This window comes from Chelonoidis abingdonii, chromosome 2, assembly GCF_003597395.2.
Source record: "Chelonoidis abingdonii isolate Lonesome George chromosome 2, CheloAbing_2.0, whole genome shotgun sequence".
Lineage (NCBI taxonomy): Eukaryota > Metazoa > Chordata > Testudines > Testudinidae > Chelonoidis > Chelonoidis abingdonii.
The window spans coordinates 30,386,396-30,411,852 of record NC_133770.1 but is presented as its reverse complement, the minus strand read 5'-3'; the positions used below and the strand labels follow the sequence as shown (position 1 = coordinate 30,411,852).

General features: G+C 40.4%; 2 protein-coding genes across 9 annotated transcripts in view; one reads left to right on the top strand and one right to left on the bottom strand.

Annotated features, from left to right (window-relative positions):
• Positions 1-9,020, top strand: part of LOC116836441 (uncharacterized) — a 149,572-nt gene extending 140,552 nt beyond the window's left edge. Inside the window, exons 2-3 of the mRNA XM_075062232.1 lie at positions 6,979-7,576; positions 8,512-9,020. Coding sequence (XP_074918333.1) covers positions 7,096-7,576; positions 8,512-9,020 — 990 coding nt within the window. The 5' untranslated portion in view covers positions 6,979-7,095. The remainder of the gene's footprint in view (positions 1-6,978; positions 7,577-8,511) is intronic.
• The window catches only part of PARD3 (par-3 family cell polarity regulator), a 649,228-nt gene that overhangs the window by 399,396 nt on the left and 224,375 nt on the right, over positions 1-25,457 (bottom strand). For all 8 annotated transcript variants that reach the window (XM_075062225.1, XM_075062229.1, XM_075062224.1 and 5 more), the window contains exon 3: positions 915-1,095. In XM_075062225.1, the coding sequence (XP_074918326.1) occupies positions 915-1,095 (181 nt within the window). The remainder of the gene's footprint in view (positions 1-914; positions 1,096-25,457) is intronic.

Sequence of the window (25,457 nt, the reverse complement as noted above, 5' to 3'; positions counted from 1 at the left end):
GGAATCTCAATATTACATATCAGATATCTAAATAAGATGAAGTATAACCCCTGTCCAATCTATTTTGAGTTAAATATTATTCCCAACATTTCCCCTGCACACAGATTAGGTGGTCAAATGTAAAATAAATAAATAAATTGTGGGTGGGAGGTGGGGAATAATGCTGGTGGCTCCTGGGGAGGGTATATTAATTACCATCTTTCTAGTATTTTTTTCATTTTTTGTGTTATAACAAGACTGAGCCAACACCTAAAAAAAAGGAGAGCACCCAAATTTTTTACTATTTATAATACAATAGCGCACAGTGGCCTTGGTAGGATCACGGCCACATTCTGCTAATTGCTATACAAACAGAAAGGTAAATGTAGTTCCTGCCTCACTGAGTTTTTAGTCTTGAACACACAACACTCCCAGGTTTGAAACAAACAAAATAAAAGACTTTTCCTGACTGTTTATAAAAAGAGGATTTTACCATATGCATCACTGGGTGTTTCAGCTGAAGGGTGGTAAGAGTAATATACCTGCATTCCCAGATTTGGGGGACAGTGCAACTACTGCTATTTATAGTTTCTTTTTTACCCTTTTCACCTTCATTATATGAATCAAAACTGGAAAATACACACACAGCAACTTCACTTGGAGATTTTGCTGTAATTTTCTGTGTTTATGCAATTTAAAACTAGATAGACAAAAAGAGCTTACTGCTGTTTAAAGGCGCCTATATCCAATTTATTAAAATGGAGAGGTTTATCTACTTGCATGCATACAAACATTTACCCAGATTCTGAACTTTAATCAGCTTTTGATCAGGACAGATAATGAATCATATTCCCAACAGCAACAACAGATAACAGAAGCTGGCATCCTCGTAAATTAAGATGAAATGTGCAGGGGCATTGAGAGTTTTTACTTACTTGCACGAAGAACTGAAGGTGTGACTTCAATTTCACTTGTTGCTTGATAAGGCTGAAAGGCTGACACAGAGTTGGAGCCAAGTTCACTGCCAAAAATCTCTGGACTTTGAGTGCCCGTCGAGCTAGCGCTGGTACCGTCACCTCCATGATGTGGATCTTGTTCATCAAATATGGCTACGAGCTGTGAAAGCCAATGTAATCTATTGTTAAAAAGACAGCAACATAAATGTGCCATTTTAAATCAGCACTACATTATCCCTTCTTTTAAGTGACCACCACCAAAATAAGTGAGGGCCAAGTCACTTCATAGGTTGCCCTAGTACCTACCAGTGCCAAGTCCACCAGGAATGTGGTACAGTCTCATATGGGCTCAGTGACAAATAACATACCCTATAAAATGAGCAGGACTGGGCTGAGGAGGGACAGGCTGACAATCTGCAAAATAAAGCTTCCTTTTTCTGGCAACCTCCTAGGAGAGCCTTTGGCCCTATCTTGCAGTGAGTAAATCAGTATCACCTCCTGTGGATGCAAAGGGGCACAATTTGTACTCTCCTGTACCAGAGGGTTGAATGTGCCCTGAAAGTACAGTCGTAAGTAACAATAGACAGCTTTATTAGATAAATGTGTCTGATGAGAAACAATACACATCAAGAAATGCTAGTGTATGTACTGAAGGCTATGGAATGTATGGACCAATCCTAAAAAAATTTAATTGCTATTAAATACTGTACATTATGTATTTTAATACAATATGAGTTGTGTGCATCTCCAACAGAATTTCATTAACCAACTCTCCAGAGATACTTCTGTCTTTGCACGAAACAAGATTTGCAAAGGCAGGCATAAAAAATAAAAAAGTTGCATTTAGAGCTTGATAAAGATTTACACAAGTCACTTTAATTAAAGGGAGATGAATTCCCTACAGCTATTCTCACTGCAACACAGAGAAAAAAAGAATACATTTAAATTGAGCGTTAGATATTTTTCCATATGAAATAAATGCCAACATTTATTTGGAATGAAAATAATCTATCCAGTTTTATCAACTTCAGTGAACCATTTCAAAAACAAAAAGGCGGGTTCCATATGTACTCAACTTTAAAGCTGAGAACTTCGAGGAGGAAGATGATGTTTATCAGTACTCTCGCACATCTCTAAACTCCTCTGTAATGCAACATCTTCCAAGAAAGTATTGCCTCCAACTGTCCAAGATAAAGGTTAAAGGGACACAGACAACACAAAACCATATTTCTCTCTGAAAATTGTTTACCTACTATTATTCTAACACTACAATTACCACAATCAAAAGAGATCATAGAAAAAAATAAATTCTTTCGTTTTTCCAATTTGTTTTGTTTGTGACTTGACATTTATTTGCACAGTTTCATTGTTGTTTGTGTAGTACCTGGATAAAACAGGGGAAAGAAAAATACTTACAGTTTTAGAATATGCGATTTTGAAATCAGAAAACTTGGGATCTCAAAGTATCTGAAGCAACTTTTAACATTTTTTTTTTTTTTAATGACTAGATTTAAAGGTTGTCAGTGTCCCTTTAATTGTTGCAGAGGAAGAATCTCTCTCTCTCTGGCATTTCCAAAGTGTCTATCACCATAGCATCTAGTGTCATGGGCAAAAGAGTTAATAATGAGGTGGTGGGTAGAAGCTCACTACTTTTTCCAGATGAATTTGAAAGGCAGGGACCAAAATAAGAACCAAATCGTGATAGAAGACAACTAATATTTCTCTTTCTCAATTCATGAAATCACACACAAAATATCAGTCTTCCCTTCACACCAAAGGTATATGAGGGCTGCAGAGATGTTTCCTCTTCAAATTATTACTAAGGCTGTCGATTAATCACAGTTAACACATGCGATTAACTCAAAAAAATTAGTGGCGATTTAAAAAATTAATAGGAATTAAATGCACCTTTAAACAGTAGAATACCACTTGAAATTTAATAAATATTTTTGTATGTTTTTCTGCCTTTTTAAATATATTGATTTAAATTACAATACAGAATACATAGTGTACAGTGCTCACTTTGTTATTTTTATTAAAAATATTTGCACTGTAAAAATGATAAACAAAAGAAACAGTATTTTTCAATTCACCTCACACAAGTACTGTAGTGAGATCTCTGTCATGAAAGTGCAACTTGCAAATGTAGATTTTTTTTTATATAACTGAACTCAAAAACAAAGTAATGTAAAACTTTACAGCCTACAATTCCACTCAGTCCTACTTCTTGTTCAGCCAATCGCTAAGAGAAACAAGTCCGTTTACATTTACAGGAAATAATGCTGGCGACGACTTATTTACAATGTCACCTGAAAGTGAGAACAGGCATTTGCATGGCACTTTTGTAGCCAGCATTGCAAGGTATTTATGTGCCAGATATGCTAAACATTTGTATGCCCCTTCATGCTTCAGCCACCATTCCAGAGGACATGCTTCCATGCTGATGATGCTCATTAAAAAAAACAATGTGATACTTACTTAGTGACTGAACTCCCTAGGGCAGAATTGTACGTCTCCTGCTCTGTTCTACCAACATTCTGCTATATATCTCATGTTATAGCAGTCTCAGGTGATTACCTAGCATATGTTGTTCGTTTTACAAACACTTTCACTGCAGATTTGACAGAATGCAAAGAAGGTACCAATGTGAGATTTCTAAAGATAGTGACAGCACTCGACCCAAGGTTTAAAAAGGTAAAGTGCCTTCCAAAACCTGAGAGGAACAAGATGTGAAGCATACTTTCAAAAGTCTTAAAAAGAGCAACACTCTGTTGCAGAAACTACAGAACCTGAACCACCAAAAAGAAAATCAACCTTCTGCAGGTGACATCTGACTCAGATGATGAAAATGAACATGCATCGGTCCACACCGCTTTAGATCGTTACCAAGTAGAACTAGTCATCAGCATGCCTGTCCTCTGGAATGGTGGTTGAAGCATGAAGGGATATATGAACACTGAGCACATCTGGCATGCAATTTTCTTGTGATGCTGGCTAAAGCAGTGCCATGTGAACCCCTATTCTCACTTTCAGGTGACATTGTAAACAAGAATAGGGCAGCATTATCTCCTGCAAATGTAAACAAACTTGTTTGAGCAATTGGCTGAACAAGAAGTAGGACTGAGTAGACTTGTAGGCTCTAAAGATTTAGATTGCTTTATTTCTGAATGCAGGGGAGAGGGGGTTGTACATAATTCTACATTTGCAAGTTCAACTTTCATGATAAAGAGATTGTACTACAGTACTTATATTAGGTGAACTGAAAAATACATTTTTTTTTACAGTGCAAATATTGGTAATGAGAAATATAAAGTGGGCACTGTACACCTTGTATTCTGTGTTGTAATTGAAATCAATATTTTTGAAAATGTAAAAAATCTAAAAATATTTAAATGATATTCTATTATTGTTTATCAGTGCAATTAATCAAGATTAAGGGTTTTAATAGTGCAAAAAATCACGATTAATTTTTTAATCGCTTCACAGCCCTAGTTATTACTAAGACTTCAGTATCTTCATTAATATACCAAAAGCACATAACTAATGGCAACTGATACTATCTAAATATGCTTTGCGATTTTTATCCTCAATGTTATTCACAAAATTCAGTAATTCACAATGGTTCTACCTGGAAGTGTAAATTTCCAAGATACTATTGACTATGACACTGAGGAGTGGGCAGAATAGTCTTACAGCATCAGGACATGAAAAATACATTTAAAAATTTCTCAAAGAGACATATCAAACTGTTTTCCCCCCTACAGAATGTGTATCGAACTTTGTTCCATAATTACATTTTGTTCCTTTGACGCTCGCTGACAAATGTTCCTCGATTTCTGGCATGATAATACCTTTTACTACAAGTTGCCTCCAGGTTTTTCTGTATTCTAACTAGTCAGTCTGTAACCTAAAAGACTATACTAACTGTACAAGCTCTGAAAATTAGCATTTCCCATTTCAAGTTTTCCCCTTTGGTCCCCCCACATCTCAGCAGTTATTCACCAATTCTGACAGCACCAAACCTCCTTCATCAGGTTTCAATTCCATTGAAAAACATATCAAGTTGTAACATTTCTACACACTACTGGGAAAAAAATATAAGTCATATTCCAGTTCTGAGATCCTGATAATTTCATTTTCTTAGTCTACAGTAATGGTTTGTGGTTCAACACATCAGGCTTACCCTGCTGCAGCATTTTGTACATTTACTGTAGAACACATTAGTAATTTTATAAGAGTATTATCAAAATCATGCTCTCTAATGATGGTCTAGAAAGTCATCGGCTCCGGAGGACTTGCAATGAATGGATTCACACTTCTTAAAACTGGTGTTAGGGCAATGGTGAGGTTGTAGGAGCACAGGGTGGAAGAGATGTGCTCCATTAAAGCAATGAGCTCCTCTTACTCTTGTCCACTTCTGAGCCACTGTTTTTGCATGACAAACACTCTTGAAAAAGAACCAGGTTAATGCTATCTTCAAGAAAACTGTACCATTCGTTAGATTTCACACACCTAAGGGCTTGGCTGCACTCAAAACTGCAAAGTGCTGCCGCAGGAGCGCTCCCGTGGCAGCGCTGCTGCGGGAGCTCTTTGAAGTGCAAGTCCAGTCGCAGCGCTGCATGTACTCCACCTCCCCAAGGGGATTAGTTTACAGTGCTGGGAGCCGCGTTCCCAGTGCTGCGGCACTGTTTACACTGGTGCTTTACAGCACTGTAACTTGCTGCGCTCAGGGGTGTGTTTTTTTCACACCCCGAACTAGAAAGTTGCAGCGCTGTAAAGTGCCAGTGGAGCCAAGGTCTAAGGCTTCAGAACCTATTCATTAAGGATTAAGAAACTATTTCTGTGACCATGAGTCCCCAGAAGGCACAACAGTAATTTAACCTGTGTTCCCTGGGAACCCATCCCTTCATTACATGTTTATATACATTTGATGTACAGATGGCCTACAAGAAGCAGCCTGGGATGCCAGCTACACTTTGAGGCCAAGCATGCACTTTTCATCCCACAGCATCTAGGAAAGATTACAAGACCAGCTTTTATCAGCCTTTCTACAATGGTAAAAGTGTGGAATCATGACAGGCTTTTACTGGCCAACAGAAAAAAGGGGATGGAGAAAGAAGAGTAACTTCTTTTCCTAGATATCACCACCTAGGAACATCTTCTCTGCTTCAAAATACTGTGGCATAAATTCTGAGAAGAAGTCATCATTAACTTTTCTAAGGGTATGTCTTCACTACCCGCCAGATTGGTGGGTAGCGATCGATCAAATGGGGATCGATTTATGTCTAGTCTAGATGCAATAAATCAACCCTGAGTGCTCTCCCGTCAACTCCTGTTCTCCAGCACCATGAGAGGTGCAAGCAGAGTCGACGGGGGAGCAGCAGCGGTCAACTCACCGCGGTCAAGACACCACGGTAAGTCGATCTAAGTATGTCAACTTCAGCTACGTTATTCACATAGCTGAAGTTGCATAACTTAGATCAATCCCCTTCCCCTCCCCCAGTGCAGACCAGGGCTTAGAAAAGAATTTAACAGAATTGGCTAATACTTTTGCAGGGTGTGGGCTGTTAAACACAAAACACTGTGCAATAATTTTCTGGAGCATTTGGGGGCCAACGTCAACTTCTGATACTTCAACATCATGGCGACCATCTCTCTGTTGGACTTCCAGTTCTGGACCATATTGCTCCTCATTAACATTGAGAAAAAGATCATGCTAGCACCTTCTATCATTATGGCTGGAGCCCAACAAGCCTGAGTCAGCTTGCACTACTCAACTACAGGTTTTCCTTCGCAGTGTAGACATACCCCTAGGCCTTGGCTACACTTGCTAGTTGCAGCGCTGGTGAGGGGGTTACAGCGCTGCAACTTAGCAGGTGTCCACACTTACAAAGCTCAGCCAGCACTGCAACTCCCTGTTTGCAGCGCTGGCTGTACACCTGGGTCCGCATCAGGTATGGACACTCACCAGCACTTTTATTGGCCTCCAGGGTATTAGGACTTATCCCAGCATACCTTTTCAGCCTCTCTGGTCACCGCTTAGCACTCCACTGCCCTGGGCTCAGGTGATCCGTCCTTTAAATGCCCCGGGAATTTTAAAAATCCACTTCCTGTTTGCTCAGCGAGGCGTGGAGTGCAATCAATCAATCAATCAGCAACAATGCCTCCACGCCCCAAACGTTCCCCAGCATGGAGCACTGCCGAGCTGCAGGATCTAATCAGTGTGTGGGGAGAAGAGACAGTTCAGTCCCAGCTGCGATCCAGCCGCAGAAATTATGATATCTACGGCCAGATATCACAGTCAATGCAAGACAGGGGCTATGACCGAGATGCCGTTCAGTGTAGGGTTAAGGTGAAAGAACTGAGAAGTGCCTACAGCAAAGCCCGTGATGGAAACCGTCGCTCTGGTGCTGCCCCCACTACCTGCCGGTTTTACAAGGAGCTGGATGCGATACTGGGATGTAACCCCACTGCCAATCCTAGGATCATATCGGACAGTTCACAGCCTGGAGACCAGGGTGAAGGGGACACAGAGGGTGATGTCCCTGCAGACTGCAGCCAGGAGCTGTTTTCTACCCAGGAAGAAGCAAGCCAGTCGCTGGGTGCTACTATTGAGGAAGGATCAGAGGAGTCTGTTCCAGGTAAGAAGCTTTTATTACAAGGATGCAAATGTTTTGGGAGCAGGGGGGCTATACCTAGATGTGGAATAGCCCATTGATTTGATCTATCACGTCGTGGTAATCTGCCTCTGTAATCTCTTCAAAAGTTTCAGCCAGAGCGTGTGCAATGCGCTTCAACAAGTTTATGGGGAGAGCAACTGTGTTCCTTGTCCCAGCCAGGCTAACACGTCCGCGCCATTGTGCCGTGAGGGGTGGGGGGATCATGGCTACACACAGGGAAGCTGCGTAGGGACCAGGGCGGAATCCACATAGCTGTAGAAGGGTCTCCCGCTCCTCGCAGATGACCCTGAGCAGCGAGATATCTGGAAGGTTACAATTCTGTTGAAAATGCAGGGATACTGTTAAGTGCTATTTCCCTGCACCTGATCTTTGCATAAACCCCATGGCTAACAGGGAAAGAGAGAGGCAGCCTGAAAACCCCCACCCTGCCCCTTTGAGCCGTGTGTGCAAGATGCCTTTCTCTGATTTCCCTGTACCTGATCTTTGCATAAACCCCATGGCTAACAGGGAAAGAGAGAGGCAGCCTGAAAACCCCCACCCTGCCCCTTTGAGCCGTGTGTGCAAGATGCCTTTCTCTGATTTCCCTGTACCTGATCTTTGCATAAGCCCCATGGCTAACAGGGAAAAAGAAAGGCAGCCTCAAAACCACCACCCTCCCCCCCCCTGTGAGCCACCTTCCTTTCCCTGGTGTGCTGCATGTGTTATTTCCCTGTAGCAGAACCAATCAGACCCACCTTTTCCCCAGTGATCCAAATGGCTTTAAACTCACCATGTGCATTCGATCTGCTGCAGTGTCCAGAGTGTGGTATGTTCACACTGTCTGAGAATGATGGTACAAATACTCTTAAAAACAAAGCTTCCTCTGTATTAACATTTAAACTCTTTTTTTTTTTAAGTGACCTTGACTACATCTGGAGCAACAGATAGTTCTGAAAGGCTAAGAAACTTAAGAAAGAAGCCTAGGAAATCGAAGGAACAGCTTGTGAAAGCAGTCATGAATATGTTTTCCGCAGAACAGAAAAAGTTACAGCATTGGCGGGAAAAACGTAGCATTAAGAAGGATCAGGCAGCAAAGAGAACCACAGATCGGCTGCTAAGCCTCATGGAACGCCACACAGACCTCATGCAGTCAATGGTAGACATGCAGGCAGAGCACTACCGTGGCTGCCTCACCCCATCCCAAAACTCAGCACATTGTGCCCCACTGTTTCCTCAAAACACCCATTTCCAGCATCCTGGTGCTTACCACCACCAACTGCCCCCAACACCAATACGTTCACCTCACATCCATGATAACTGCGACCCTTACCCAATGCACTCAACCCCCATCACCATGCAGCATTTTAATCCTCAAGTGCAGCAGGCAGTGCATAGCCCTCAAGGAAGAACATATTCAAACCTGTGAGTGTAATGCTCCTCACCGTACCCCCCCTTCCTGTTGTATGTACTGTATTTTTAATAAAGGATTTCTTGTCTTTTAAAGCAGTTTTTATTATTACAAAAAGTGTAACATACTGTACCACAAGTGAAAAATAGGAACTGCAAATCAATGAAACCACTGCAGGTAACTGCTGTGGGCACTGCACTAAACTGCAGTGGAAGGCACCCAACATTACTGTTGGCTTTCAGCCTCAAAGTGCTCCTTTAAGGCATCCCTAATCCTTGAAGCACTGTGCTGGGCCTCTCTATTAGCCCTGCTCTCTGGCTGGGCAAATTCAGCCTCCAGGCGTTGAACCTCGGAGGCCCATTCGTCACTGAAGGTTTCACCCTTCCCTTCACAAATATTATGGAGGATACAGCACGTGGTTATAATCGCTGGGATGCTGCTTTCCAACACGTGTAGCTTCCCGTAGAGACTTCTCCATCTCCCCTTCAAACGGCCAAAAGCACACTCCACAGTCATTCTGCACCGGCTCAGCCTGTAGTTGAACCGGTCCTTGCTCCTGTCAAGCTTCCCTGTATACGGTTTCATGAGCCAAGGCATTAACGGGTAAGCGGGGTCTCCAAGGATCACAATGGGCATTTCGACATCCCCTACTGTGATCTTCCGGTCTGGGAAAAAAGTCCCTGCCTGCAGATTCCTGAACAGGCCACTGTTCCGAAAGATGCGTGCATCATGCACCTTTCCAGGCCATCCTGTGTAAATGTCAGTGAAACGCCCACGGTGATCCACAAGCGCCTGGAGAACCATAGAGAAATACCCCTTCCGATTAATGTACTCGGATGCCAGGTGGGGTGGTGCCAGAATAGGAATATGCGTCCCATCTATTGCCCCTCCACAGTTAGGGAAACCCATTTGGGCAAAGCCATCCACAATGTCCTGCACATTCCCCAGAGTCACGGTTCGTCTGAACAGGATGCGATTAATGGCCCTGCAAACTTGCATCACCACTATTCCAACGGTCGACTTTCCCACTCCAAACTGGTTTGCGACCGATCGGTAGCTGTCTGGAGTTGCCAGCTTCCAGACTGCAATAGCCACCCGCTTCTCCACTGACAGGGCAGCTCTCAGTCTCGTGTCCGTGCGCCGCAGGGTTGGGGCGAGCTCAGCACACAGTCCCAGGAAAGTGGCTTTTCGCATCCTAAAGTTCTGCAGCCACTGCTCGTCATCCCAGACTTGCAGGACGATGTGATCCCACCACTCAGTACTTGTTTCCCGAGCCCAAAGGCGGCGTTCCACGCTGCAGAGCACGTCCGTTACTGCCACAAGCAATTTAGTGTCAGCAGTGTCAGCAGCATCTATTTCATCATCTGAGCTCTCACTGTCACTTTGGAGCATAAGGAATAGATCAACTGCCAGACGGGATGTGCTCGCAACATTCATCAGCAACATCCTAAGCAGCTCGGGCTCCATTCTTCCTGAAATCACACGCGGCAGAATCACAATGGCACCAAACGGCTGAAAAGGGAAGCGATGCACCACGGGTCGTTGGAACAGGAAGCGGAATGACCCGCACCCTTCCGTCCCCTTCCCACAACCCCCAGCAGCAAATTGGGACGAGGTGCTCTGTGGGATAGCTGCCCACAATGCACCACTCACAACAGCGCTGCAACTGGTGCAAGTGTGGACACACTGCAGCGCTGGTCGCTGTCAGTGTGGACACACTGCAGCGCTGGCCGTACACAGCTGTACGAGCACAGCTGTAACTACCAGCGCTGCAAAACTGCCAGTGTAGCCATACCCTTAGGCTCCTTTGCAAACCCCAGCCCACAGGTGGGACATTACAGCCAGACAGAGTGCTCAAGTTCTTCCCAGGTCTTCATGATTCCCTCAGAGGTGAAGAGCTGAATTCCTGAGTAGTGACTTGAATTAGACCTAAATCACTCAGGGTTTGCAGGGCACAGTGACTGAACTCTTGGACCACTCTATCACTGAACTGATAAACTGACAGACGGGAATGAAATCTGGCACCAATAAACCATTAGGTTATCACCATCTCTGATTTAGCTAAGTGATGGTCTTAACTCGGGCTGACGTGTATTGCAAATTACACTATGGAAAGAGCAATGAGTAAATTTTAAATATTGAGCCAGATCCTCAGCTGGTGTAAACTAGCATTGCCCCATTAACGTCAAAGGCGCATCTCCAATTTACACAAGCTAAGAATCTGGCTCACAGTTTGTGCATATGTCAGTATGTACATATATTTGTTTCAACTGTTGTCTTATTAACAGCACTTTTAAATTTAGAATCAAATATTCTAAAATTGGATTGTATCATGAACAAACCTCCTTTCAAGTCCAATAACAGAAATATTCTGCTAGTCAAATATAACTGTAGGTTTTTTAAACCAAAACCTAAGGGCCAGATACCGAAATCCAAGTAATTTAACGTTGAATTATAGACAATATAAAATTTTAGAAAAGGAAGCTGTTGGCACATGTATAATTGGATTCCATGGAATGCTCAAAAAGCATTTAAATAAAGGACATCACAGTTTAAAAACAGCTATCAGAATTCAGTACACTGTGAAGGCCTAATTGGTGAGCAAAATAATGAGAGTATTAGAGGGGTAGCCATGTTAGTCTGGATCTGAAAAAGCAGCAAAGAGTCCAGTGGCACCTTATAGACTAACAGACATATTGGAGCATGAGCTTTCGTGGGTGAATACCCACTTCGTCGGATGCATATAGTGGAAATTTCCACGGGGAGGTATATACATTCAAGCAAGAAGCAGGCTAGAGATAACGAGGTTAGTTCAATCAGGGAGGATGAGGCTCTCTTCTAGCAGTTGAGGTGTGCAAGATCCTGTGATTCTGAATAAGCAATAACTCTAAAACAAGTAATGTTGTCTTTAACGTACAGTGCCATCCCCCGACTTTTTTACTCACTCTACATTTCCTGAACAGGGTATAACCAGTAATTTTAACATTCCAATCATGCAAATTTCCCACCAGGTTTCAGTAATGACATTTATATCATATTTCTTCTTGTTGATGAAAATTTCCAATTTCTCTTGATTGTTACCCAGACTCCTAGCACTGGGTGTATAAGCAACTTTAAAACTTCTCTTCACATTATTTTGCTACATTGGCTCAATTTGTTCACACTTGACTTCTTAGCACCATCACCTGGCATTGCTACTTTAATGCCATCCTAGCTGTTCCAGCTAGTCTCCAACCAAGAAGATTATCCACCTACAAGTGAGATGCAAACCGTCCTGTTTGTACAGCCCCTCTTCCACTGGAATGTGGCCCAGTGTTCCACGAAAGCAAAACCTGCAGCTTCACACCAGATGCGCAGCCAATGGCGCCCCTCCAGTATTTCTACCATTTACCTTCTCTCACTCATGGGACCAGAAGGATTTCTGTGAAGATAACATGGGCTCTTCTCTTCTTCAGTTCTCTTTCTAAAGACTTCTATAATCTGGGTAGTTCCATATGATGCCATATCATTGGTTTCAATATGTATTATCACTTCACCGGCAACTTCATAATCCCGCCCAAACTTTCAGTACCATCCTGCATTTTTGCTGGGTTGAATGCCTCCTCATTCTTTGACCTCTTGCTACCAATCACCAGTTGCTTTTTTAGTTTCTACTCTCTCTCTCACATTGTTTTATTGCATATCCTTTCCCTTGTGGTGTCTGTAGTAACAATCTCCAAATCTGTGTGCCCAGAAGTCTTCATCTTCTCAGATGCTACGCAGCACTGAAATTTGCACTTATAAACCATATATCTTCTTCTCCAGTATGGCCACCAGCTTGAGTTTCATTTACCAGAAATATCTTCCATCTTCCTGCAGAAAGGTAAACAGAACAGCCAAGGCAGATCACAGCAGTTGTTCCCTCATCATCCATATCTGCTATCTGGTGTAGAGCCATACCCAAATGGAAGGAACTTTACTCCCTCAAAAATTCCTGTTTCCTGCTCCTGTTTACCCACTCAGGAGTTCACCTGGCATCTAAGTCTCGCTGTTTAGCTCTACATCCTCAGTGACAGGGAGGGATTACTCACTCAGATATTAATCAAACACATATGTATTAATACAGTACTGTTTTCAATATTGTGATAATATCAGCATTCTTTAAAGACAGAGGAAACCAACAGGAAAAACTAGAACATCTGAAAGCTCTTGCACTCATCCCCAGCGTAACACAAGATTCTGAGAGTTATGAAGTGTCTTCAGCTCCCAGTGGAGTCAGTGGAAAGTGGTAGCGCCATTCACCTGCTGGGATTGAATTACATAATTTATTTATGCTTAGCTCCATGGGAAACTTTGGACCTTCGGGAGAGAGATTTTGATCCTGTCCCATATCAGATTCTGAAATCTAAAGGATCCTGTTAAAAGTATTCATCCAACCCAGGAATGTTTTGAAGAGTAATTCCCTTAAAAATTACTGACAAAGAGCTGCTGCAAGGACTATCTAATGATGCCCAATAAGCAAACCTCTCTTTCCGAATGTGCCTCCTAGCCACTTGCTTAATCTACTAATGTGGGAGACTTCAATGAGGATGAGAGCCTTGATACATACCCTTTGTAGTATGAGTGCAGAAAGCCTGAGGGGGAAAAAGCTGTAGACGTATGACAGCAGATCCACACAAGAGGATCACTGGCATTCTTTCCTAATGAGCCACCTTTTTCAGACAGTTATGCAGTAGTAAGCAAGAAAAACAATCCCTTCACTGGGTGTATGAATTACCTAGTCAGACTGGCATAGGAGAGAAACAGATTTTTGTAATTATTTAAATGAGAACTGGGCAGAATTGGTGATACTGTGTAAGCAAAGCAGTCTTCATGCTATGAAAAAATTTCTAAGGTATTGGTCTAAAAAGTACCTATTCAATAGGATAAAATACTAATCACAACTACAGGTACCTCAGACACTAAAAATCATAAACTACAATTTGAGAATAATCAAATTTTGCATTATCTGTGAATGGCAAACGTAGAATAAACGTAGGTCCAATATGAAATTTAGGCGTGTGTTTAATGAGATAGTAACCAATTATTATTTAGACACTAAGAAAAGTAACCATAAAAGCAATTTGTAAGTTTGCTGATGACTGAACTGACTTTAATGGTACAGTGACAGTCCTAAATACTTAATCATTCTTTGAGTCTCTTCCTTGCTTCATTAAAAACCTATTTAAACATAACTACTGTTTCAAAGGACTGGTAAGAGAAAAATACAGAAAAAAAGGTGACATTTTAGCCAATGATGCTTTATTGCCTAAGCGTACAAAAATTAATCAAACGGCAAAAAGCAGAAGCATCTATAGAGACATTCTAGATAATGTTTATACTACATACATACACACAACAGAAAGAGAAGCCTAATACTTTGAAAGGAAAGGTTCCGTTTAAACTTTCAAACAAATTACTATACCAAAAAAACAAAACAAAAACACCACCACTTAGTAACTTCAACAAAGAATCACCTTTTACCTATCCTATTTCCTCAATGTTGAGTTTCCACAAAGTCACAAAGACCATGCTGGATAATACTGAAAATATCACTGTAATGCAATGCTAATCCCAACACTATTTCACTTCTTTTAATTTGAATTCTTAAAGTTCAAATGAAAGTTTCGAAATGCAAAATATAGAGTATGAGAATCTTATTTTAAGGTCCAACTTCTCCCATTAGATGTTCACTTCATATTAATATTTTTGTGCAACACACATAAGAAATTTAAATAAAGTGGTACTCAAAAACTATGATGCACATTAATTCTCCAAAAGAAAAACTCTTTGGAGGTCTAACTACAAGTCATTCCTAGTCCCACTAGCTAGATACACAAATAACTTTGCCTACCAGCCTTTGTGATTCACTTGCAAATCCATATTTCATCTTGTTCTCTGGGGTCGCACTACTTTGCAGACTGTCAGAGTAAGATCCTTATGGCCTTTGTATTATTTTAAATCTCAGAACATGAGTTTAAAGTAAAATATGTTTAATATTAGATTTAGCATTGCTTTTGATGTTTATGTGAATATTTATTTCTTCTTGTGTTTTTCATTAGGAGAAATTAGAGGAACATTATCAAAACAAAATCTACTCTGCTTCCAAAATCGGAGTTAAAAGTAGTTCCAGGTATCATACTTGGCTCTAAATCCTACAGCCAGTTTTGTGGATTTAAAATCAAGTTTTCGGGATTTTTTCCCTTCCCTATCCTCTGTGAAGGACTAAAACCAACAGATAAAAAAAGATACACAACTGCAAAAACAAAGTATTTTTTTTTAAATCACTCATTTCTTTCCATTTTAGTTTGCCTTAGATGTTACTTGTAACAATAGTAAGGACAATACATTTGGAGAGAACTTTGTTCTTTAATTAATGAGGTCCCTTTAAATAGAGTCAAAAGGCTCAATTCCATAGCACTTGATGCACGGTGCTCCCACTGAAAAGAGTGGGAATTCAATGCACCAAATAGATAGAGTATTGCGTTCAAAGATCCAATGCCAGTCTTATGATTTTAATTGGTGGGAGTTCTTGCTGGATTCTCACTTTAGAAGCATACAGAGTATAATGCTATACTTGTTATTTTCCTCATCTTCAACAAATACAAATGAGTCTGTGGCTAAAGCTACTCGTTTTGCAAAAGCAGCCTCCTTTGTTTGAGACTCAGGACATACTTTGAAGAATAACCATATTATGCGACACACAACAGTGTGTGACCAATTAATTTTTAAGAGGAGAAAGAGAACATCTTGGTTCTAGAAAGGCACTGGGAGAGATGTACAATATATGATGAGGGAGCTTTGCTTGGACAGACAAACAGGTACGCTTCCAAGCTGTGTGAATAACCAGATTTCATCTCTCTCACACTTGCTCCCTCAGCACAATCGAAAGTACCAGTATGTAATCCACACTGGGGGCAAAGCTGTTAATATCACTTTGCAAGCAATGTACATCTTTAGAGTGCTCCATAAAATGCTGTCTCCTTTTAAGAGGGCAGGCTTCTAAAAGGGGCCCTGATTGTTTTCCACTCTCCTCTATTCAACTGAGTAGGTGGGTGTGAGGTGACTCACTGCAGGTCAGCAGCTTTTCAAGTCAAAAATGTGGGTCACACAGGAGCTCTGTGTTTTACTATTGACACAGGGGGTCACCAGTTAAGCAGTGACGCTATGCAGTAAGTAATTCAGACAGTGGGGTTATTAAAGAGGCTGGTGTCACACTGCAAGATATATTGTTCAAATAAAGATATATTAAATCTAACAGTTGTCTCATCTGTCATTTTGAGCTGCAGCCCTTAAACACAAAGAGAAAATGGCTATTGCAGCCTCCCAAATACAAAGGCTATCAATTCTTCTAAGTTACTGGATTAAAACAACATTCAAAATCTAAGATTTTGATTTGAGCCAAAGTACAAAAAGTATCCACCTAACTAAAAGCACAAGCCAACATTTGCAACATATTAAAGTTCAAGGAAATAGATTTTGTAAAATATAACTGCTAATTTTATAGAGAGCATGCTGTTCAGTTTAATTTGCATGCAAAAGCCAGGAGAATGTGATTAAAAATACCCATCTAGAGACAGAGATGAAAAACTTCAAACATTTTCTCATTCCTTTCTGTTCCACTCATTAATTTCAATACCTCACTACAACAAAGGAATAGATAACACTTGTCCTTGACATTAGCTTAAATTGTCTTCGGTGTGCAATACAATACCTCTTAAATTAAACTTATTTTAAATCAACGGTCAAGGTTGATTCACAAGGTAAAACACTATCATAAAATTCTGTCTCACTACCCTTTGCCTTTATTATAACCTATTTAGCAACTTTCGTTTATTAAAAAAAGTTCTGAAAGTAAAAGGTCCCATATTTTTATTTATATATGTATATATTATAAGCCAAATAATTCAGTGTTTGACAGTGCTAGGTGCTCATAAACTATAAAGATGTTTATTTTCTGCCTTTTCAAACAAAAAAAATCAAATCAACAACTAAATTTAAGATTCTATGCATAATGTCATAGAAATAATTAAGACAAAACAATAGGCAGAGATTCATGCCCTCCTTTTTGTTTTAAATGGTACTTTAACAGAAAGCTTAAATGTAAACATCTATGATTAAATAATCACAAGCAGACATTTTATAACTGTTCAATCATGTTTGTTTTAAAAGATTTTAACAGTGAAAGCATAAGCAACCTAATTTTGAATAGCCATTACCTACATACTTGTACAATAAATCACAAAATATAATGTCATTTGGACACATGATCACATTTCAGTTTACACACCAACTATATAGCACTGGTAGGCTGCAGAGGTGGGATAACGAGGTATACTATTCCGAGGCAGTTCCCAAAGCCATCTCAGCCACAATTTTTCCAGGAACACATGTCTAATAAGGGACAGCGACACCCTTTAATAAGGCACACCCATCATCCCACCTCCATATATGGAAAGGGATATGTCCATTGTTACTGCCTCACCCCCTGCCCTCCCTGCTATTTCTATGACTGACACTGCACTCTACATTCCTTGCGCTCTGAATGGTCCATGCATGGCTATGCAAGGACATAAGGGGAAGACTCCTTCTTGTACATCCACTCAGCCTGAGTGCATACTGTATATAATCTGCTCAGGGAGAGGTAGGAGCAGGGCTTATTTCCAATAAAAAGGCATCAAATACAAATTTTCAAAATGCTTAAGTGACCCAGAAGCCGAGATCCACTGACTTTCAACGTAATTCAGACTTCTAAGCGTTAAAAAAAAAAAATAACTTTTCGAAATAGGACTTAGGTTCTTAAGTTGTTCATGTATTTGGGCACCTAAAGATGCAGATGGGCTTCTAGTGGGATTTTCAGCACCTAGGCATCCAAATCTCATTGCAAACAATAGGAAATAGGTGTGTAGGTGCTTTTGAAAATCCCACTAGGTGCCTATCAGCATCTTTAGATGCCTACACACCTTTAAAAATCTCGCCCTTAGACACCACAGAAGTAACAAACATTGTCAGGAATGTACCAACAGGAAGGACTGGGGAGGACAACTGAAGAGCACAGGACACAGCTGCTTGCCAATAGGCTTACAGAACACTAAACAATCACTTGAAGTTAAGTTAGCAAAAGATTTTTCCCCCTTATGCACAGAACTGAATGAAAATGGAATCTACACTATTTCCCAGATAATACTAAGCATTAAAACTTTATTCTCAGTTGTTTTGTACCGAGCCATTCACCCCATCGCTACATACAAAATGTCATTTTAATAGATGTTCTACTTTATCAGTCATTTTACAGACAATGGGTAACATTTTCAAAAGTTCTTAAGTGACAGCAGAACAAATCCAACTGACTCTCATTGGGATTTGTACTCCTAAACCACTAAGGTGCTTCTGAAAAATCCAACCTAAGCTCCATTTTCAAAGCTGTCTGCTTAGGCTCTTAAGTACCTAAATCACTTTTGAAAAAGGGGACTTGTGGTTCTACATCATTTAGGGGGTTTTGAAAATATTACCCCAAAAGCAGATTTAATGAAAAAGCTAAACAAAAAGAAAAATACGGTTTACGTGAAAAATAATATGATAGTTAATTTAGGAACATTCTGGCCCTTATAATCTTTGAGCTCCATTCACCTCCAATGAAGCAGAGCCATTCAAGCCATCGATAAGCCTCTGTGGGTGGGATGCAAGGTGGTGGTAGTGCCAAACAGAAATGGACTGGAAATGGATTTCCACAAGGGAGTTTAAAATTTTGATGGCCTGACATGGAGCAAAGTAAAAATACTTGAAAATATTCATGAATCAATAACCTAAAAAAGCTTACAGAAGACGTCAATTGAAATATTTTGTTTTGGAAATTTCGATTCCAACTTAAAAAAAGGCAAACTGACTAACATTTCTAAATGAAAAGCCATTTGAGTCAAAACACAAAGCTTTTCGTTTAAAAAAAAAAAAGTGTTGAAATGGAACATTTTAACAATTCTGAAACTTTTTTCCAAAAAGTTTCTGAATCAGGAGATTCACTGAAACCAACCCTCTCTCATGAATAGATTTGGTTTCATTGAATTGATATTTCCAACCAAAAATGTTTTGATCGAAAATTCCCAGTCAGCTCCACTACCAAGACCTTGGACAGGCTTAATCTCTGGCCAGGGAATTCACTGTAGACTTGCCAGCAGAAGCTTTCCTGGAGATGCTTTCAATGAGATGGATGCTGTGGATGCCCTGGTACCACCATCTCACTGGATAAATTACTTTGGGGGCTTCGGTGGACCACTTGGGACTCCCTCGGACATCCAAGAAGAACAGGGGATATAAAAAGCTTGGGCTGCTGGGAACCAATTCCAGGACAATGATTTACACAGTCTTTCTTTAAAGTGTCTATTTCATACTGAATTCAAATCTTGTTGCAGGGTTATTTTTTTATTAAAAATCATTCATGATTTTTATCTGTCAATTCCAAATGGATCATTACACTGTCAACACATCTTTATTATGCAAAAACATTCTAAATGTACCTCCTTTTGTTGAATAGGCAAAACAATGTATTCAATAATAAGTCTGTTTTTCATTTAATTTTGCATAAATGTAGTGTGTGTGTTGAAGCTTATTACCAAGGGTTCCAGGCTCCCACATCACACAGATATTAGCAGTTTGAACTCAGAGAAATATTTAAATTTGATACAATCTCCATCAATATAAATTCTTCCCTGTTACTCATGAAACTGCATGGACTTTGGCTGGTGGCTGATTTTAACTTTATAATTTCCTGTAATTTTTGTTGGCATTGTATCTTCATTAATGCTTTTATTAATTTTCTAGCTGTGTGATTACAGAGTAATCATCATCTATGGATACACAAGTGTACAGATGTACAGTAACTCTGTATACAACTGTACATTTAGCTATCGTACAGATACAGCTTTAGTAAAGAGATAAGATGATTGTGTGCAGTCACACATTTAAAGTCAGGTTTGAGAAAGAACAGTTCAGCCATACAAATGGGAGAGGGAGGAAATCTTTTTTCTATAAGGACCGGTCACATCGTCAAGTTCAATTACTGCAGTCACCGGTCTAACTTGGTCCCCCCCTCAGACTCTTGATTCCAATCAGAGCACCCATGTTACATAGGATTAAATTAACCCTAATTGTCTTGCTGGATGGATATGTTTGTCTCTCTCTGAAAAATTAATACTGCCTTCTGGGATTTTTGTTTCATTGTGAAACACAGACATATTTAAACAAAGCAGACTAAAGCAGTGCTTCCAAAGTCAGGCCGCCACTTGTTCAGGGAAAGCCCCTGGCTGTCTGGGCTGGTTTGTTTACTGTCACATCCGCAGGTTCAGCCAATCACAGCTCCCACTGTCCCAGGCCAATGGGGGCTACGGGAAGCGGTGTGGGCCGAGGGATGTGCTGGCCGCCCTTGCCGCAGCCCCCATTGGCCTGGAGCGGCAAACCGCAGCCAGTGGGAGCCGCAATTGGCCGAACCTGCGGACGTGGCAGGTAAACAAACCAGCCAGGCCCGCCAGGGGCTTTCCCTGAACAAGTGGCAAATCTGCTTTGAGAAGCAAAGGACTAGAGGAGCACTCATCCTGGTTCCTCTTCTCAATCAATAATCTCCTCTATTCTCTTATCTCTAATTCCCTGCATATCATTCTCTCCCAATATCTTCCCATTCATCCTCTTTCCCCTGCTCTGTAGCACTTCCCACCCCCACACACAAGCGTCTCTCCCTAACGCTCCTCCCCATTATATTCTGTTTGAGTTATAACTGGAACGTGACATATCAATGACTGTGGTATTTTTCACTTGGCAGTTAAGATAAACAGAGATGACAGTGGAGTGCCTTGTCCAAAATCATACCCATGCCAGCCGGGGCACCAAAATTCACATTCAGATTTTCAGCCGGGAATGGGGCTAGAGATATGACAGTCCAGGGCTCCATGTTGGCATACAAGGTGTAATACTGAATTACCCTGTACCCTTAGATTGTTATAAAAAGTCAATCAGGTGTTTAAACAATTAGGGACGGATTTTCAATTATGACAAATACCTATAACCCCCACTGACATCGATCAGAGTCCTGGGAGCTCAGGGCCTCTGAAAATCAGGCCTTTAAAGACTTGGCGGAGGTGGGGGGGAGAGAACGACTTTGAAAATTCCATTTAGACACAATTCTGTTCATAGCTTCTGTACTTCTCATTGCACTGCTCCTATTAACATTTGTATGAAAGCAGGATGTTTGTGTTTAAGAATATATCTGTTCTAGTTTATTTTCCATTTAACATAATCCTGTTTTACATTTTTAAAACTCTTCAGTAAGTTGCTCCACAGCTACCTCAAGGATCTTGCCTTTCTTTCTTTCTACTCTTCTCCAACTGTCTGATATAAAAAAAAAATTAAAAAAGCACTGTCTCCTTCTGTAACCTTCACTTAATCTCATTACCATTGGTGCAAGAATCGTCTTGTCTGCTGCTTCAGCCATCAACAGCAGCCTGTCTCTTTGCCTCAATTCTTCATTTTTTTAATCTCATCTGAAAGCATATATCTGTTCTCCTTTGCATATAGCTCCTAATTTCTATTGCCAAATTTCTTTTCATTTCGATCTTTAACTGTACCTATTATTCAACTTCTAAAAACACTTTGAGATGCAGTTTGTAAGGAAGTCACCATACAAAATAAAGATGTAGTGTATGAAACTGCTATGGGTTGCTGTGGAAATTATTATGCTGTCATAAGAGATTAGAATTTAAGATGGGGAATAAACAGCAGGAGCAGATAATACCTTAAAGATCCTGTTTTAATGAAAACATCCCCAGTATTTAAAAATAGAGAGAAAGACTGGAAATGAGAGAGGCAGTATCTCTTCTAAAGAAGGTATGTTTCTAAGTTTTCATGAAGGATCGCCTCTTTTGAAGTTCATCACTTTTAAGTTACCTGCATCACTGGAGACCATTTGTTTATTAAAGTAGTTCTGCCTATCTAAATATAAAAAATATACTATGGGGCCACATCATGAATATAATGAGAAACATATTATGCCTTAAATATTTGTTCAAATCCCTTGCTTTACTATAACACTGCATCTCAGGGAAGAATCTTTGTGCCTAATAATTGTTTTCTCCCAAATTATTTCTCTGGTTAGTGCAATTATCAAATATCACCTGCGCTAATATATTAGAAGTCCTTAATAGTCAACCCTTTAAGAGCCATGAATATAGAGTGTATGTCCAGCAGAGCGGCATGTAACCCTTTGCTGTACTTGCTGGTTCTATCAATCCATGGGGAAACAAACCTTGCCCCACCTCAAGAAGAACATGTCAAGAACGAAATGAGGAAAAGTGAACTCAGCAACAAAAACTTTCCTGGTCAAAAGCACCATTTCCAATAGGCTGACTATTATTTGATTACTAAATTAACAGCTTCCTAAACATGGTGTCTGGGATTTTAAGTGAGTGTAGGAGCAGAGGAATCAGGTTTTCCTGTGGCCCCAAGATTTATAGTATTACTCCACTTGGAGACTGTCTGGGACTGATTCTGAGACCATTATTTGGAAGGAACGTGGGAGATGGAAACTTCCCCAACACAGGGGTTCTCTAGAGTGCAGGGCCACAAAGCAGAATGAGGAGCAGTTGCAGAGGAAAAGCATGAAGTATGAACTGATAAACAAAAAGAAAGAGATAGGATAAATGAAGATGTAAGAACAGGAATAAGAAGCGTAAAATGCACAGAATCTGGAAGATGGGAGAAGAAAGGCCCAGCCTCAAGCAAAAGCAGCCCAAGTCATTTCTTGGTGGCCACCACAGACCTGCATCGTTTGCCTGCTCTCTGCCTAAGGTAACAGACACCAGAGAGGAGGAAGTCTGTACTTGACAACTCCAGCAGCTAGCTTGGGATCCCATAAATCACAAGGTCAGAGCAGCAAGTGGGTAGTAGGATACCCAGTGAAAAAAAGAACTGGAGAAGCAACATCCATCATTTGTACTGGCAGCCAAAATAAACTGAAATAAACTCTCTTCCCTATGATGCTTCGGAGTTGTTCACAATAAACAAAAGTAAAATTTCAACACTAAAAACTTAAGACAGATAAAATGTGTTCATTTACCACACAACTGGCCTCAGAATTCAAAACAGTTACACAGTTCTAAGAACTGATTTTAAGTTACAGCATTACAATAATTCCATGAGATGATCTCTCTCTTGATTAACCTGTTTTTTTTAATAATTATTATTATTATGCCCAGAAGTACTTTGGTGCCTAAATACACATGGCCCGATTTCCGAGGCACTGAGTAGTTAAAACATCTTTTGACTTCAGTGCATGCTGAGCATCTCTGAAAAGCAGGGTCTATTTATTTGGGGTATAGAAATGCAGATTTTCTAACTTAAGGCATCCCATTTTGAAAGTGTTGGCCTACTCGTATTTGTATTGTGCCAACAGTGTACTAGACATTTTTCCATATTGTCAGATTATGTATTCCTTAAGGCAAGTGACAAATTGCTGAAAAAAGAAAAGTTTTTCATTCATTTGGGTCATAAATAATATATATAGATCACTGAAAACCATTTTGTTATTAAATCAGTCTATCTTAATCAAAATTTCAAACACTGCCCATTTACTTAGTGTATTTGTGATTTAAATTCTATGCTGAAGTTCTTTAAAAACCCAAACCATAAAGTCTTGATTTTCAAACATGGCACAGCTTCTGTTTTATTGGTCTTTCTAAAATGCATAATGGAAAGGACAAGGAGATTAGTCCTTATGGATTAGTCCTTACTTGTGGCAGTATAAAAACGTAAACAAAAGAGATCCTGGATTACCATCTCTGTCATGCTTATTTCAATATATTGGACACAGATGGTTAGCACAGAGCTGAAGGCACCAAACGGCTACAGGTATCACAGCACTTTCCAAAGAGGTATCTTGCTACGCTCTCTCAGAATCTCTCAGAAAAATTGTACTTTTCAGCAGCTGACAGAGCAAATGCTCCATCAACCTAGCAAGGAACAGCAGCAAAGAGAAAAAACAGCCAGAGAGAACAGTCACTGTACTGTCTCCTCACTCTATCACTGATATGTGTGGCAGACTTGCAGAAAAATCTTTTGATATTTAGGTTAATTTTTAAGGTAAAAACTTCCTCATCAGAGAGATGGAAACATTGTTTCCATGAACATGAATCTAATATTTATATCTTATAAAGCAGAAAACACCATTAAGAGCTCAATAATAAACCACAGCTGATTTTATTCTCCACGTTCAAAGAGAACTGGAATGGTATAATAACTATGTCTGAGAGATAAGGTGGGCGAGTGGTTAGTCCAATAAAAGATGTAACCTCACCTACTCACCCACTTTGTCTCTCTAATATCAGCTACACCATTCCATATAATAACTATGACTGTCAGAAAAGCCACCCTCCCTGCACTGTGCTGGCCTCAGACTCTGCTCACCGTTCTATTTTAGATTTAGTTTAGTGCTTTCATAGACAATATGATGGAAGGACAAATACAAAGAAGAAAATGAACAATCTAAAGTTGCTGAGGAATAAGTGAAGGCTCATGCTGTAACTTCAATAATTGTTTTGAAAAGAGAGAAAATCTGTATATTGAACTGACAATAGAACCCCATGTTTTCACTTCTAATTCACTAGTCAAAACCTGGTATTGTTTGGTAGTAATTAAGGTTTGTTACAATCAAATGCCTTTTCTAGGAATTGCATGAAATTAGTTGGTGGTCTGAGTCCAGTTTGCAGAAGACGGACAAACATTAAAAAAAAAAATCATCAGAATTCTACATCCTGATTAGCAGAGATGCAGTAAAAAGAGTGGACTATTCTGCGATTCTGGGAATTTGCCCCTCTGGGTCTCGACAAAGTATGTTGGTGAGATAGTGGGGAATCAGAGACTTCTGGATGGGATGGGTTGGTGGGAGAACCCCTATANCAAAAAGCAATAATGCTACCTTTGGTGGGGGTGGGGGGGGGGATTAGTTCAGACAATATGGAAAGGAAGGCAGATAGGATATCTTGAGCAGATGGGAAACAGAGGCAAAGTGGTGAAACTAGGAACTGTGGGGATTGAGACATTACGCAGGATCAGAGACGGATATGGGGGACGGAAACTGGGAAAAGAAACAGGAGCAGCAAGACAACAGAGCAGGCAGAAGGAGTCTAAGCACCCCACACACTGTTATTTGCAGCTGTGCTGACCAACAGAAAAGAGGATCTCCAGATATTCAGTGGCTGCTGCAGGGATGGGGAGGAGAGAAGATGAAGATCCAGCTAGGAAGGATTGGCTTGTGTAAATGAACAAACAAAACATTCAGTGTTTTGAGATTCCTGCAGTCCTTTGATCAGGCAGCTATTATGGGACTTGGAATTAAAGGGTTAAACATCATTTACAGTTATGTTACAAGCTGTAAGGAGATACCAGGATATACTG